Source organism: Octopus bimaculoides, chromosome 12 (assembly GCF_046866305.1).
Source record: "Octopus bimaculoides isolate indiv1 chromosome 12, ASM4686630v1, whole genome shotgun sequence".
NCBI classification, from domain to species: domain Eukaryota; kingdom Metazoa; phylum Mollusca; class Cephalopoda; order Octopoda; family Octopodidae; genus Octopus; species Octopus bimaculoides.
This window is the reverse complement of record NC_142939.1, coordinates 58,206,507-58,224,006: the sequence shown is the minus strand read 5'-3', so window position 1 is coordinate 58,224,006 and position 17,500 is coordinate 58,206,507. Positions and strand designations below refer to the sequence as shown.

The 17,500-nt window shown below is 38.6% G+C and overlaps 1 protein-coding gene across 3 annotated transcripts in view; it reads left to right on the top strand.

Annotated features, from left to right (window-relative positions):
• LOC106875705 (NAD-capped RNA hydrolase NUDT12) overlaps nt 1-17,500 on the top strand; it is a 124,335-nt gene that overhangs the window by 42,804 nt on the left and 64,031 nt on the right. The window contains exons 1-3 of one of the 3 annotated variants that reach the window (XM_089361090.1): nt 5,906-6,381; nt 6,871-7,040; nt 16,799-16,934. In XM_089361090.1, the coding sequence (XP_089217216.1) occupies nt 6,882-7,040; nt 16,799-16,934 (295 nt within the window). In that variant the 5' untranslated portion in view covers nt 5,906-6,381; nt 6,871-6,881. Of the gene's footprint in view, nt 1-5,905; nt 7,041-16,798; nt 16,935-17,500 lie in introns of those variants that run through there. The other 2 variants (XM_089361089.1, XM_014923951.3) reach the window with 2 other exon arrangements.

Below are 17,500 nucleotides of genomic sequence, written 5' to 3'. Positions count from 1 at the left end.
AAAACCTTACTACCAACACCACCAGCAACGCAAAAAACAACAACAGAAATATCAGCAATAACCACAACAGAAAAGACAACAGAAACTGCAAAAACAGAAGAAAAAAAAGAAAATTCCAAGACTGCCTCTCCCTCCCCCATATCACATACACCACACACAAATAACAATCAGCCAACATCAATAAAAACAGCAACACAAACATTCACAGAAACACACACAGACGCACAAAATTTGCCGTTACCTCTTTCTGACTCCTCAGATCTCCCATCATCCGATGAAGAGAGTGGGGAGGAGTGGAAAATAGCTACGAAAGGAAAGAGGAAGCGCAGTAAGAAGAAAACAAAACAAAATGCAAACACAAACAAAGCAGGGAGATTCACATCTCCCGAAAATACTACTAACACCAATAGTAATATAAAAAAAACAATGCTAACAGCAATAGACAGTACAAACACAGAGTTGATGAATTACATCAACTCTAAAACAAACATCACAAATAACGATATCAAAACCAACAACCACCCACGTACAACACCGCCAAAACACATTAAAATTATTCATGTAACACCAGCATTACACAACACAATAAAATCCCTCTACCCCAACTCGGTAGGGGGATTCCAGAAATATTTGTGCAAGAAATTGTACAATAGCCTCCTTGGTGAAAAATCCAAGGAGGAAACAAAACTTTCTAACGGCAAGTAACACTCTGTTCTTTTGTTTTGTGCTTTAAAGCACACGTATAAATAGAATCATGGTGAAGATTGGTTGTGTGAATGTGCGTGGCTTAGGGTCCCCTTGGAAACAAGGGTACCTCTTAAATGACATCAAGTCACACAATTTGGATATCATAGCCATTAGTGAGACCAGACTCCATGAACCGCGGGCCCTAAAGTCCATGTTTGGCGGACAGTTTAACATTTATTTTTCTCCCTGTCTGCTGAGGATGGGCGGTAGTGGCACGGCGGTTCTTTTTCGCAAGAGTCTGGATCTCCAAGTAAAGACGATATTTACGGACCCGGAGGGTAGACTGGTTGTCCTAGATGTGGACGGCAGCGATGGAGGCGCTTTTCGGTTGCTGGCAGTTTATGTGCCTCCTTTAACAGGTCGGTCAGACTTCTTTCGACGTCTAGAAGTATTCCTGGGAACGTCTCGTCCCTTACTTTTAGTGGGGGATTGGAATGCTACCTTGGACACGCATCTAGACTACGTGGGGAGTGACAAAAGTAGAAGGGGATGCAAAGGCCTCATAGACCTGCTCAGACGCTTCCAGTTGTCTGACAGGTACCGACTCGACCACCCAAATGTGCCAACGTGGACTTGGAGCAACCGCATTGGGTCGTCGAGATCGTATCTAGATAGGATAGTGTGTAGGACAAGAGATAGAGATAGTTTAGGATGTCCACAGTTCCACATAGTCAGCTACACGGATCACAAACTTGTGACGTGTACGCTAGACTTAGATAAGGCACATAGGCAGGGTCCCGGTTACTGGAAACTAAACGCGTCTTTCCCGTCGAGACAGGTTTTCAGAGACCGGATTAGCACGTTAGTAAAGAGGGCTTTGACGGGAGCCATCGTCAACAACAAATGGTGGTTTGCCCTCAAGAGAGCAGTGAGGGCGGAAGCAATAAGGTATAGCAGGGCACTAGCTGTAGAGAGGAACAGAGAAGAGGGGGAGCTAGTGATAAAGTTAGAAGAGGCATTGCGAAGTGGCATCGCATCCGACGTTTTAGCGGCGAGGTTGGCCCTCGACCAACACTTCAATGCTAAACACGAAGGGTGTGCTGTCAGGGCAAGGATGCGTGCTCTGAGGAATGAAGGTGTTGGAGCCGCACGAGAGGCCCGGGTGGCGGAGGCGCAGCGGGGTAACAGAGCCACCATCCGGTCTCTGGTAGACGAACAGGGGCGCGAATTGCTCGAGCCGAGCAAGATGTGCGAGGCGTTTCAGCGGCATTTTGCCCGACTGTTCGGGAGGAGTGGCGAGCGAGAAGGCAGGGTGGATTTTAGGGCCTACCTGCACAGCTTGCCACGACTCTCGGCAAGAGAGGCGGAGTGCTGCGAAGGGGTCATCACGGCGGAGGAGGTGAGGGACGCGATGGCGGGTTGCTCGACGGACAAATCTCCGGGTTTGGATGGTCTGCCCTACGAGCTTTACAACTGTATGCCAGACTTGTTTGGAGAAGTCTTGGCGGTCGTGTACTGCAACTGGCAGCAGAACGGGAGCATTCCCGGTTTTGTGAGCCGAGGAGCGGTAACGCTGCTGAAGAAAGATCCAAACAAGGGGGACGCTATAGATAACTTTAGGCCCATCACTCTGCTCAATGCAGACATGAAAATTTTGGCCAAGGTGTTAGCCAAGCGGTTGGCGCTTGTCATCGAGAAACTGGTCGGCACGGAGCAGACGTGCGCCGTGCCGGGCCGGAGCATCCATGACAACCTCCATCTGATGCGCTACATCATAGAGAGGGTAGTTAAGGAACCTGGCATGGGTGGGGCCCTGATCAATTTGGATCAATCGAAAGCTTTCGATAGGGTAGACCATCGATACTTGGAGGCCGTCCTCGAAGCGGCCGGCTTCGGTCCCGTTTTCCGCGGCTGGATGGCTGCCTTGTACACAGGCATCCGTTCGGTTGTTCGCGTCAATGGACGTCTATCGGGACCCTTCGACATTGCACGTTCGGTTCGTCAGGGATGCCCCCTGTCGCCGCTCCTGTACGTATTGACTCTCGAGCCACTACTGCGGAAGCTGGCGACGCTGAGGGGCATCCCGCGAGAACTGGGGTGCGGGACGAGCGTGTCGGCATACGCGGACGACGTCACCGTCATAGCGTCTAGCCACGAGCACATCGAGCTTGTCGGCGAGACGCTGAAAGACTACGAAGCGGTGACGGGAGCGAAAATCAACCGGGATAAGTCGGTGGGTTTGCTGCTCGGCACCTGGAGAAGCAAGCCCATACCGTCCGGCAGCGCCTCAGTAGTGGGACGCTGGACGGACGGTCCGGTCAAGTTGCTCGGAGTCTGGTTCGGTCCGGACCTGCAAACGGAGAAGAACTGGGACGAGATAACGAGTAGGGTGGCCACTCTCTGCCGGCAATGGTCCGAGAGGAAGCTGTCCCTAAAAGGTCGGGCGGAGGTGGCGAACGCGTACATCGCGTCCGTCATCGAATACCGCCTGACCGTCGTGCCTTGTCCCGATCGCGCCATCACCGAAATGGAGCGCATCCTCTTCCGCTTTTTGTGGAAAGGAAGCGTTCCGATGGTGAGGCGATCCGTTTGTTGCCAACACCCGCTGAAAGGAGGGCTGGGCATGCCGTGGTTGATGATGCGCAGACATGCGCTGAGACTGCGACATCTCCGGCTCTACGTAGACGACGGTGAGCAGGTGTGGTCGCCGTTTGTGCGACGCGCTTTCCCGCAGCTCGTCTCCATGACCGAGCTGCAGTCGTGGATCAAAAAGAGGCCGAGGAATGGCGAATGGCACCGTGAGTGTCGCGTTGCTCTGCAACAACTTTGCCGTCCCGGGTCGACCTTGAGCGGCTGCATCACAACGAAGTCATTCTATAGGGGATTAGTGGAGGGCAGGTACGACGACGATCTCGGGGCGAACCTGGGCGTCGACGAGGAATACCTGACCCGCCTGTTCAGGACGACTTTCGGGCCGGGACCTATGGACAACTTCCAGAGATCCCTGGCCTGGCAGTGTTACCGAGAGGCGCTACCCGTTCGGGATAAGCTCTATAGACACGGCTCGCGAAATGTGGGGCCGACCTGCCCGAGATGCGGTCAGAGCGATGAAACCGTTCTGCACGCACTCGTGCAGTGTCCAACCATTTCGGAGCTGTGGGCTTATGTCGAACGACTGCTGTCGCGTGTGGGACGAGTCGGTTTATCAACCGAGTCTATCGTCAATATCGTCACGCCTCCTTCCTTTAAACGGGAAGGAAGAGCTGTATTTATCGTACTTGTGGCTATGGCCAAAGAATGCATCTGGTGGACGCGTCTGAAAGGATTAGAGACAAATACTTTCCTCTCTGGTCAATCTCTCATCAACTTTTTCAAGTATCACTTGAAAAGGAAGGTGAGAGTAGAGAGGCAAGTGTTGTCTAGCAAATGTTTCGAAAAAAGATGGATACATGTAGCAAGAATGGCACGTATAAATGACGAAGCCACCTTGACCATGATTCTATAAAACGTTTTAAAATTTTGTAAACAGAGAAATTTTATTTAACAAACTGTGACGCTAAAGACCGAGGTTACCGTGGTCTTTTCGTAGGTTTTTCTTTCCACGGATAACCTCCCCATTTATTGGGAATTTTTTTGTATTTTTCGTATTTTTTGTAAATTCCCCAAACGTTTTGCGATGTTTTTTTTTTTTTTTTTTTTTTTTTTTTTTTTCATCGTTGTCCCCACTTTTGTTTTTTTTTCTGCTTTGTTTTCGACCCCCTCGAAAAGAAAAACACTACATTTGTATTTTGTCCCCTCTGTGTTGAGCCCTGTGTGGCTAATAAAGAAACCTATCTATCTATCTATCAATCTATCTTGGAACAAGCTAGCTACGCATTTCCTCCTATCTCCTCCTCTATTTTGGCCCTGGATTTTTCTTTTCTTCTCAGCCCTTTTTATGGCCGTCTCATCGAGCGGACGCTCATGTAGCGTGTGTGTGTGTGTGTGTGTGAGAGTGTACGTGTATATATAATATACACGCACACACAGAGAAATGGTAGTGTGCGTGTATATATATATATATATATATATATATATATATATATGTATATATATATATATATATATATATATATATATATATATATATATACATATACATATATATATAATATGAAAATAACGAGTAAAATGTTCGTTTTAGGCATGTATAAGATAACATTTTATATAAAACACTACTAACAATTATTTTAAAAAATGGAGAATAGATGTTAACAGTTCAAATTAGAATTTAATTTCCACATACGACCGTTTCAAATGGCAATACAAACATGTAAGAAAAAAACATTAGTTATAATAATAATAATTAAAATAGTTATGTATTACCATTTTCGTCAGTGTAAAAAATTAAAGGAAAAACATAAAAAAAAGTATTACCAAAAAAGTTTAGAAGGAAAAACAAAGAGACCATGTCGGAGGAGCTGACCGGATATATGTCAATGTCCCGGTTTCTCTTCCTTTTCCCCTTTTACCATTCATTTGCAAATATCCGGTCAGCTTCTCCGACTTAGCCTCTGTGTTTTTCCTTCTAGATTTTTTTTTGGGGAATACCTTTTTTGGTGTTTTCCTTTAATTTTTTACACTGAAGAGAATGGTAATACATAACTATTTTAATTATTATTATCATTATTAATGTTTTTTCTTACATGCTTATATTGCCATTTGAAACGGTCGTATGTGGAAATTAAATTCTAATTTGAACTTTTAACATTTCCATTTTTTAAAATATTGGTAGTAGCGTTTTATATAAGATTTTATCTTATACATGCTTATAACGAACTTTTTACTTGTTATTTTCATATTTTAACGGCTTGCTATATAGCAGGGTATCATTTTGATATGATGAATATTTATTAGAAATATTTCTTTTTGAACTCCCCAAGAAGTTTGAACTATTCTACTTAAACTAATTCTTTTTCACACACACACACACACACACACACACACACACACACACACATGTAAATATATCTGTTTGTATGTATCTATCTATATATCTTCACGACTTTTTCTTTCGTGCTCGCGCACACGTACACATACACACACACACACACACATATATATATATATATATATTTACAAACGCATGTGTGTACGTATATATATTTTTCTTTTCTCACCTACACCAGTCTGTTTCTGACTCTCTCTCTCTCTCTCTCTCTCTCTCTCTCTCTCTCTCTCTCTTCCCCCTCTCTCTCTTCTTCACCCTCTCATTATACTTATCTTTCTATCTTTCTGATATTCAACTTTCACACGGATCTAATTCTTCCGTCTGTCATTTGTCTTTCATATACAAAATTATATCCTGCTTTTCTTGTAAACCGCCTCTCATATCTTTCCCCACTTCTGTCTCTCCCTCGCTCTCCCTTTCTCCTTACTCTCTCTCTCTCTCTCTCTGTGCTTCATTACTCTCCTCTATCTCTTTTCTTCCAGTTTCTCATATCGTCCACAAAGTCATAGAACCACTTACCCACGCGTCTGTCCGTCCACCTCCACACATGTGTACACATATATACAGAAACTTTAAAATATCGCCTTTTAAGACATGTGACATTACCTGTAAATATTCAAAACTAATTGCTATTTTGTGGACAGATAAACAAAAGGAAAATAACACTGATTAATTGGATTAGAACTGTTCAAGTGAACGACAAAGTAAGACATCTTATATCGGTGCTTCTTATTTCTGTAAATTACCATTATTATTTACATATTAACATCAGTAATAATATAATTACTAACATAAACAGTTATTTTATTAATAATAATTAATTTACGGAAATTATCTTGCTTTTTTTAAAAGCCAAGATTATAAGAATATAACATAAGACAATATAAGAATATTACCAATTTATTAATATTCTTCTTTACTTGAAAATTCTTGGTTCCTGTGACAGAAAGAGAAACAGAGAGCGATATACATACAGAAGTGTGAGAAAGTGACGAAATATTCAATAACGGATAAAGAAAAAGAAGGTTCCTATCAAAGAAAAGAGTTTCTCGGTTATACCCTAATCCACAAAAAGTAAATAAATAAAGACGACAGAAAGTTTTATATTTCAATAAAACTCTCTATATACTTCCGAAACTCTTTTTTCCTGCAACACCATATTTTTATGTCGACCTCTGGTTTCGTTTCTGCAGATGAGTCGATAATGTTGGCCCGCCAAAATACATCGTGTAACTTATGGAAACTAACAGATTCTCTGAAATCGGAATTGTCAGAGACTAAGAGAGATTTTTCCACGTCGGATGACCATGATGAGAGTTATCTGTCAGATGATCAACAAGAACGTTTTCTCATGTACTTACAGGTAAGTGAACATTTTGTGAATACTTAACAAAAATGATTCATTTCATTTCATGCTCCTAAAGTGTTTCAATACTTTCTATATAAATATCATTGTCTATCTATCTATCTATCTATCTATCTATCTATCTATCTATCTATCTATCTATCTATCTATCTATCTATCTATCTACGTAAGAAGAGAGGGGAAGAGAGAGATGTCGGCATATGACTTAATTCTCTGTAGGTGGTTCTGATAACACCTTACATTGTTGTACTCAATTATGTTGCTGTAGTTTAACACTCGGCCAAACCAGATTGAGCATATGTATGATCTAAAAACAAATCCATTTAACATATTCTGTTTCAGATGTTACGTATTTTGACTTACATAATCAATTGTGTCATTTCTCCTTTTGAGGCAGTAATGTGAACGTCATAGAGTGTTTTCCTTCTGCATAGATACCAATAAACAATGATATGTCTTTTAATCAGTTAAGAAGTTACAATGTGTGTGTGTGTGTGTGTGTGTGTGTGTGTGTATGCGTGTGTGTGAGTATGCGAATATATACAAAGCGACGAAAATATTTTGGCAAATCAAATTTAAATGCTGAAGTGAATCTAACGGTTTTTCTGTGTTTTTAAATGGCTTATAAATACCTTCCACGCTACAATTATTTTTGTTTCAGCACACGATCTCAGATCAGGTCACTTGCTATGCAAGTACATCTCTCTCCGAGCGAGATGTAAACGGTAGCAGCACGGAATCGTGAAATATATTTGCCACCTAAATGTGGCGAAACCACAGGCAACGATGCTACTGGTATTTATAACCCCAGGAAGACATCTCCAGCGGGCTAACAACATACTGTCTGTGTCCGATTAGTACTGTCTGACCTCACTTGGATATTTATTACTTCCGAGGTTCCGCTCGCTATGAAACATATGTAGCCCGGACTTTCTCTACTCCATTCCTTAACTCTTAGATTTTTATTCACATACCTAGCAACCCTGGCTGTCAACCGTGAAATATAAAATATGTTTTTTCAACTTATCGTTCTTCGATATTGGGAAAAATTCACAACCTTTCGCGCTAATAAACTACTATTGTTCCCTAAAGTTGTTTCGTATGTTTCCTACAGATAGCTTGAAGTGCACTCCCTTCCTACACCTCGTTCCTTGGCCCTAAGGAGGAGAGCATTAGTTATTTTAATCTTTCGAAGTAGCTCTTCTTTTGTACCGATGCGATCATTTTTGTATTGAAAAAAAACTTGAATGTATTTACAAAACGGTTAAATCAAAGCAATATTTTTTTGTAACATGTTCTGAACAAAAACCAGGAAAACACAAATTCCACATTATCTATCTATCTATCTATCTATCTATAAATAAATAGTTACACACACACACACACACACACACACACACACACACACACACACACACACACACACACACACACACACACACACACACACATATATATATATATATATATATATATATATATTCACACGTGCGCACATTATCTCGATCGATAATAATGAAATAAAATATTATCGAGCAGACGACTGATCGCAGTTGTTCCAACCACGACTGGCCCCACTTCTTTTCTGTGTGTCAGGAACTGCACTGTGTAATGCCACCTTCATTACGAAACCTCCTTTATTTGTCGATGTATACCTCTTGTCTGAAGGAGTTTTAATTGTTACTTCTATCAGATCACGCTTTCGTGTTAACCGATGTGTCATTGGAAGATCTGCCAGGTGTAGAGATGTTAGACGCAGCTTGGTCATAATTATACTCAGAGCTGATACAGATTTCCAACAGAAGAGTGGGTGATTCATTATATTCTCCGTTAACTGAAGCTAACTTTAAGACATCGCCATGTATGCATATATATATATATATATGTATACATATATGTATATATATATTATCAAATCAAATAAACGAACAATAAAATTAACAATGACAAACACACAAACACACAATGCACACACACACACCTACACACATAAAATAAGCATATAATATATATGTATATAGATATAGTTACGTATGTGTATATATATATCTGTATGTGTGTGTATATATATATATGCATGTTTAAATGTACATGTATGTGTATATTAGTATATATATATACATCCAAGGTCCAAAAGAGAGAGAAGAGGAAAGGTGGTAGGTAGTGATAAGAGAAATAAAAAGAGGCGGAGATATATATATATATATATATATATATATATATATATATATATATATATATATATATAGAGAGAGAGAGAGAGAGAGAGAGAGAGAGAGAGAGAGAAGTGGGGAGTGTTATAAAGAGCAGAATATTGACAAAAGCAGTTAGGAAACTCTTTCGCTAAAAGATGAAGGACAAGTACACTAAAACTGATATATATATATATATATATATATATATATATATATATATATATATATATATATATATATATGTTTATATAACTTTGACATGTAGAACTAAATATGATATATGCAATTATCACAAATTTCTATGACAGCGACTCCAGCCGTGTCAACCACCGCAATATAACAGTGAGAGGACAATGACATCTCCAGATTATTCATTACCTTCAACACCCAAACTATCAGTTATTCGCTGTCCCTTGCTTTGCATCCTCATTCCTAACATTAAATGCATATGTCTCTATAATGTGATGTTTTTTTATTTATTTATACGCCCTTTTAAAGCCTAGCCAGGCTCATGGGCCCGGTTTCCCGGTTTCTATGGCGTATATGTTCCCCCCCCCCCCCAGCTGGACGGTACGCCAGTCCATCGCAGTGTTACTCAAGAAACAGTGAGAGAAAGTTGGAGAGAAAGAGTACAACAGGGGTCGCCACCTACCCCCTGCCGGAGCCTCGTGGAGCTTTAGGTGTTTGCGCTCAATAAACACACACAGCGCCCGGTTTGGGAATCGAATCCGCGATCCTATAACCGCGAGTCCGCTGCCCTAGCCACTGGGCCATTGCGCCTCCATAATGTGATGTAATAACTGCTAATATACCGTATTCCCGTATTCATTTACGCTTTAGAAATGCAGCTGAACTGCATCACCAGAAATTAGAACTAATTCAGTATGATGTATGGACTTGCTCCCTTTCAGATACATACATACATACAGATATATATATATATATATATATATATATACAAATTAAAAGGGTAAAGGATTATCAATTTATTAATTAATAAATCAATTAATAATTAATAATTTTTACCAAGCCCATCGGTATGAAAGCACCATTATTGGTGGAGAACTTATTCAAAAGTTCATATATTTATAAATATAATTAAGGGATCAGCAAAATATTTGCTTCACCATATACCGAAGTTCAGAAAATAGCAGCTAAAAAAGCTGAGAATCTCACAGATAGCATCACTTGTAACTCACAAAGGCAAAAACAAGAAGAAAAAACAATGAAAAACTAACCAATTCAGATATATATATATATATATATATATATATATATATATATATATATATATATATATATGTGTGTGTGTGTGTGTGTGTGTGTATATATATATATGTGTATATATATATATATATATATATATATATATATATATATATATATATATATATATATATATATATATATATATATATATATATATATATATATATCGTTGCTATTATGCTATCATGCAAAATCGGGGTGAAGAGTGGCGGAACAAATACCACGATGAATTCTATCCAACACGCTATTGATTCTGCCAAATTCTTCGCTTAATTATACTCCCGCTTTCGTCTTGTTGGGATGCATTCAATGATCACAGATATGAATAAAAAGATGGCGTCAATGTAGGAATGGTTTTGGCCATAGATTTGCTCAATCAAGGTTTACTTGGAACTAAGCCACCAACAACAATAACAACAACAATAGCAACAGCAGCAAGAACGAAATTCCTTTCTCAACAACGCACATTTGAAGACAAAGGTCTGAGAATAACCCCAGATCGCAGCAAACATGCCTGGCGTTTCCTCTTCTCTGCAATGTTTTGGATGGCGGCCTTAACACTTCACTCAATTTAATATGATGGGTACTTATTCTATCGGTCTCTTTTGCCGAACCGCTAGGTTACAGGGACGAAAATACACCAGCATCGGTTGTCAAGCGATGTTGGGGAGGACAAACACAGACACACAAACATATACACAAACACCCCCCCCTCACACACACACATACACAAGAAAAAGAGACCGTACAGACACACACCCACAAGCATAAACTGCGACATATACACTCAGGTGTACAAACTTACACACTCACATATAGACACGTATACACGTGTATACACAACGCATATATACAAACACTTAAGCCATATGTATTTGAGGAAGTTTACACATTCGCTATCCATCTGTATATTCACCTGGTCAATTATTTTTCGATCAAACCAATAGAAAGATAATTGCTATCAATGTAATTAAAATCTATATACATATTTAGCATATAGATAGTTAGGCATGGGGTGGGGTGTAATTAATGAATTAAGATTTTTATATTTAGATTGACAATCTTAGTATTGGGACTTTGATAAGGGTATGGTGTTATATTTAGATTTGTGGTGAGATGAATCATTGTACGCGTGGAGGTGCACGTGTACATGCCTACATACACACACACACACACACACATACATACTGTACACACACACACATACATACATGTGTGTGTGTGTGAGAAGAGAGGAGAAATGCATACACAAAAATTGACTCATATTCACATTTAATCAATTATATATATGTATATACAAATTCATGTGTATATGCATAAATACATACATATATACATATACACACTCACACATGAATGCATACATACGCACGTATATAAATATATATGTATGTATACACACACACTAACATACGCACACATACACGTATCTATCTATCTATCTATCTATCTATCTATCTATCTATCTATCTATCTATCTATCTATCTATCTATCTATCTATCTATCTATATATATATATATATATATATATATATATATATATATATATATTCAAAGCGTGTACCAAGCATTCTCAAATATAATGTGACCCTCCCGCTTATAAAAAAAAAACACTACCCAGTAAAACACTACCCTTCACTGTTAATGTATATACGAGTCAATATGTTATACATACACACATATATTTGCATATAGATGTATGTATATTACATGTATCGTACACATAATTATATCTATCTATCTATCTATCCATCTATCTGTATATATGTGTATATATATATATATATATATATATATATATATATATATATATATATATATATATATATATACGCGACCCATGATCGTGAATATTTCTTTTATGAACCTGATGTTATCTTAAAACGTTACTGTATGGTATTGCTGTAACAACAAGAGTGTCTCTTACAAAATTAGACACTGCTTGGGTAAAAATAGACAGATTACACGATTGCACGAGCAACCACAATTGGTTTCTCTTTTTGATTATGTCCGCGTTTATATTAAGTTCATCTGTACTCTCTAGGTACTCTCTATGTACAAAGCACGTTCGTTAAAACGTTGAACGCGAGGAGGAAAAGATCATGGCGTCTGGAATGAAATATCACAGAGAGAAACTCTTTGGGAAGTGTACGAACCAGAAAACGTCTTCGTTAAACTTGTCTGCTAGTATTTAAACTGCCCGTATATTCTACTTCTGTGTTCTACTTATTCTATGTTCAAACTAGCCAGATCCAGCCACTCACACATATTCTACAATGTCCTTTAAAAATAATTGATTGAACTCACGATGCTATATGATGAATTCAAAGCAATGTAAATAAGCACTAGAATTGATACATTAATCTGAATAATAAAGGGTAAAAAAGCGGAAAATGAAAATGAAAAACTTTGGTCATACATCGTCATACATCACCTGTAGCGAATATTTGACAATGTATGTGATATAACCCATTGTTAATAAAAAATACGCGGTATAAGAATACTTCAAAATGGAGGAAGTGGTTGAATAATATTATGCAATGAATAGGATTGCAGGTAGGAAGATTATGTAAAATATGAAGATGGCCGGTGACAAAACTATGAAATGGAGCAGGATATACCGTCTCTTGGTTGTGCATCGTCGGCTGACATAGAATTTTGATAATGATTGTACGCGTCTGTATGTATGTATGTATCTGCATTCATAGATACCCGTCACCATCACCACGTCGTTTGTTTTAGCCCTCTGCGTTTTGAGTTCTAATCCCATTCAGATCAGGTTTGCCGTTCATCCTTTCGGGGGTCGATTAATAGCATACCAATGCAGGTCAGTGGTCGGGCGGAATTGTTAGAGCATCTGATTAGTTACGTACACTGTGACAACAGTTTTAGATCATTGCGTTCTGACGGCAGCTCATGTAATGACGCTCGGGTATCGGAGGTGGTATGCAAAGCTGCTCTCCTTCCGTAAGAAACCTTCATCAGGCCTTCAAGTTGGAAAGGTACTTTCAATAAACAGATCTCCAGCCTCAGGAAATATACGGACGACTCAAATATATTCATTAAAGGATAAAATTGAATGATGTTCCAACACACGTATGTATGTATGTATGTATGTATGTATGTATGTATGTATGTTTGTGCGTGTGTATGTATATATGTATGAATGTGTGTGTGTATGTATGTATGTATGTATACATCCACCTTTGGGATGTAGTTAACACAGACAAATTCACATTTGGAACTTGAGAAAAGTCTTGCATATTTTTACTGTTCCACTCACAGTTTGCACTTGTAACGTACGAATTAGCCAGTCGATTTCTCTTTCTGAAAATCCCAGTTTATCTTGATTCTCCTTTATGTATGTATGTATGTATGTATGTATGCATGTATGTATGTATGTATGTATGTATGTATGTATGTATGTATGTATGTATATAAGTATGTATGTTTGTATGTATGTATTCTGCTAGTGTGCCTCTCTCGTGAATGCTTGCGTTTAAAGAGAAAAATTTCGCAATATTGTTTTAAGAAGCCGGAGATTCATTAGCCGTTACCTAGAATTTCCGCTTCCTATTATTCAAATGTTTACACACACACACACACACACACACACACACACGAGTTTTTGTTTCGTTAATTATGATTGTAAGTTATATAAGTAAAGGGTCACTCAGTATATTTAGGTAGAATGTCGCATATTCACAACGGGCAAAATTTATGTATGTGTGCATGCATGCATGCATGTATGTATGTATGTATGTATGTATGTATGTATGCATGCATGCATGTATGTATGTATGTATGTATGTATGTATGTATGTATGTATGTCTCTTCTATTCTTTTAATTATTATAAATCTTCCACTGAGATCTATCTATCTATTTATTTATTTATCTATCTATCTATCTATCTATCTATCTATCTATCTATCTATCTATATATATATATATATATATATATATATAGTGAGAGAGAGATGTGTATGTGTGTGTGTCTTTGTATTCCCGCGTGGATACGTTAATAATTAAATAGATATACAAATAAATGTAATTTTGTTTTCATATACTTCGACATAGTAAGAAAAAACTACGTTGAGAGGGAAAAAGAGAGAGATATAGACAAAGAGAGAGAGAGAGAGAGAGAGAGAGAGAGAGAGAGAGAGAGAGAAAGAGAGAGAGAGAGAGAGAGAGAGAGAGAGAGAAAGAGAGAGAGGACAGAAAGAGAGTGGGAGAGAAAGTGCGTGGAAGAGAAAGAGAGTGGGAGAGAGGGAAGAGAGAAAGAGCGAGTAGAAAGTATTTTCTTTCAAAATCTGAAATCCATTAACACAGATTTCAAATTACTACTACATACATACGTATAATACTCTTTTAATTTCTTTCATTATTTCTAATTAAAAGGCAAGGCGTTGTTTAAATAATTCTGAGATAAAACTAATTAAAAATAACAAACTGGATTTTCCACCACTCTAAATATAAAACTGATTGCCGACTAAATAATATTTCACGACTAAATAATATTTCTCCAATACTTTGTAACATTTGAAAGACGGTGGGAAAAACCTTGGCAAAAATAATGAGAAAATTAAGACAAAAGCAACTGTTAGTTCCGTTATTGAAATTATGAATTTTGTCAATAAACCAATCGCTATTTGTGTTGTGTTTGTGAAACTAGAAGGTTCGTAGGAATGTCATATACAGAGATTGGATAATAAAATAGAAACACTTTGTTAACCGAAAGATTTATTATTCTAATGCGGATTTCGCATCAATCACGGCGTTAATAAGTTGGTGGTTGATTTGAACATGTTCTGAATCGTCGTTAAGGGAATTTTGAACCAATCTTCAAGTAAAACCTGATTTAGCTCTTTCAGCAATAAAGGTTGAGGGGAAACAGCTCCTCACTTTTGCTCAAAACGCACAAGAGCTAGTCTAATTGGTCAACTTCACTTTTGTGCTCTTCTTAACCGATTTTGAATAATATTATGCGTATGAATAGGCGCATTTTCCTCCTAGAAGGTTGTGTTAGCATCAGGGAAAACATTTGTGTTATAAGATGAACATGAACTCTCAAAATACTACAATAACTCTTGGCAGTAACTCTGCCAAGTCGAATAACTAGAGGGATAAGAAAATTCCGTGCTGTAGCTGTTTAAATCAACACAGTACCACTTGCATATTTCATCTTACAGGCCAAACAATCGGTGTTTTGTGCAAACTCCAAATTTACTTCGAAGTAGAAGCGTGAATGAGGATTCACAAGAAGAGGTGACATTGCTACTTTAAACCACTGGGAACTTCTGATAGTCCAGACACCCTTTCCTCGCTTCACAATGATGTTAGGGGACCAGGAGAGGTTTAGCAATTGCAACCTTTGAATACGAGTGTGTGTGTGTGTGTGTGCGTGTGTGTATGTGTGTATACATATATATTTATACATACGTATATATATACATATACATATGTATCTATATACTTGTATATATTATATACAAATATATATGCATACACACATACGCACACACACACATATATATATAAATATATTTACATACACACGTATACGTATATACATACACATATATACAAATATGGATAAGTTTAGCAATTAATTGCAACCTGTGAATATGTAAGTGTGTGTGTAAGTGTGTGTGTATATATAAAGGGAGAGTGATGTACGAACAAATGTATATAGATGCATGTACAAATATCTATCTATCTATCTATCTATCTATCTATCTATCTATCTATCTATCTATCTATCTATCTATCTATTATTCTTATACAAGAATATTGTTGACAGTAACTGCTAAGTTTCGGCCACTTTAACCCATCGTTGGATTGCTGAAAATTCGAAGTCAATATCGACAGCATTCTTGTATAGAGATGATAAATTTGTACTCTACAAAAGTATAGATTAACCCATCAGATTAATATGAAATTATTTTTATCAAACCCGAACATAGAAACAAGCATATGCATATATATATATATATATATTTTTTTTTTTTTACTTTTCGCCCTTTTAAAGCCTAGCCAGGCGCATGGGCCTGGTTTCCCGGTTTCTATGGCGTATATGTTCCCCCCGCCAGTCCATCGCAGCGTTACTCAAGTAGCAGGAAGAAAGAGTGAGAGAAAGTTGGGGCGAAAGAGTACAACAGGGGTCGCTACCACCCCCTGCCGGAACCTCGTGGAGCTTTAGAATTTTTGCTTGGAGAAATATTTGGTTGCTATTTCTAGGAGACCGAGTGTACCTCGTTGATATTTTGTTTCTTTGTTTTATATTTTCAGTGGGTGTGGCATTGTCGGAATCACAGTGATTACACCAAACCTGTAAAAACCATCCCACATGAGACAGACATAAGCAATGAACTCCTTGAGAAGTCCGCTGCCGGTGATATACAAGAAGTGGCTCGTTTACTTCGAGGTAAGTTACTGATATATATCATCCAGTAATCACAACTAGAGCGTCTTTGATCATAATTCTGGTCATCTGGTTTCAGAGCGAGGTTGTTGTTGTTGGCACTCCGTCGCTTACGACGTCGAGGGTTCCAGTTGATCCGATCAACGGAACAGCCTGCTCGTGAAATTAACGTGCAAGTGGCTGAGCACTCCACAGACACGTGTATCCTTAACGTAGTTCTCGGGGATATTCAGCGTGACACAGTGTGACAAGGCTGACCATTTGAATTACAGGCACGACAGAAACAGGAAGTAAGAGTGAGAGAAAATTGTGGTGAAAGAGTACAGCAGGGTTCACCACCATCTCCTGCCGGAGCCTCGTGGAGCTTTAGGTGTTTTCGCTCAATAAACACTCACAACGCCCGGTCTGGGAATCGAAACCGCGATCCTATGATCGCCAATCCGCTGCCGTAACCACTGGGCCATTGCGCCTCCACCAGAGCGAGGTAGGGCTTAACCATTTAACATTTAAACCAGCTAATATCAGGCTCAAAAGTTCTTCCTGTTTTACGTTCAATCCGATCAGATCTG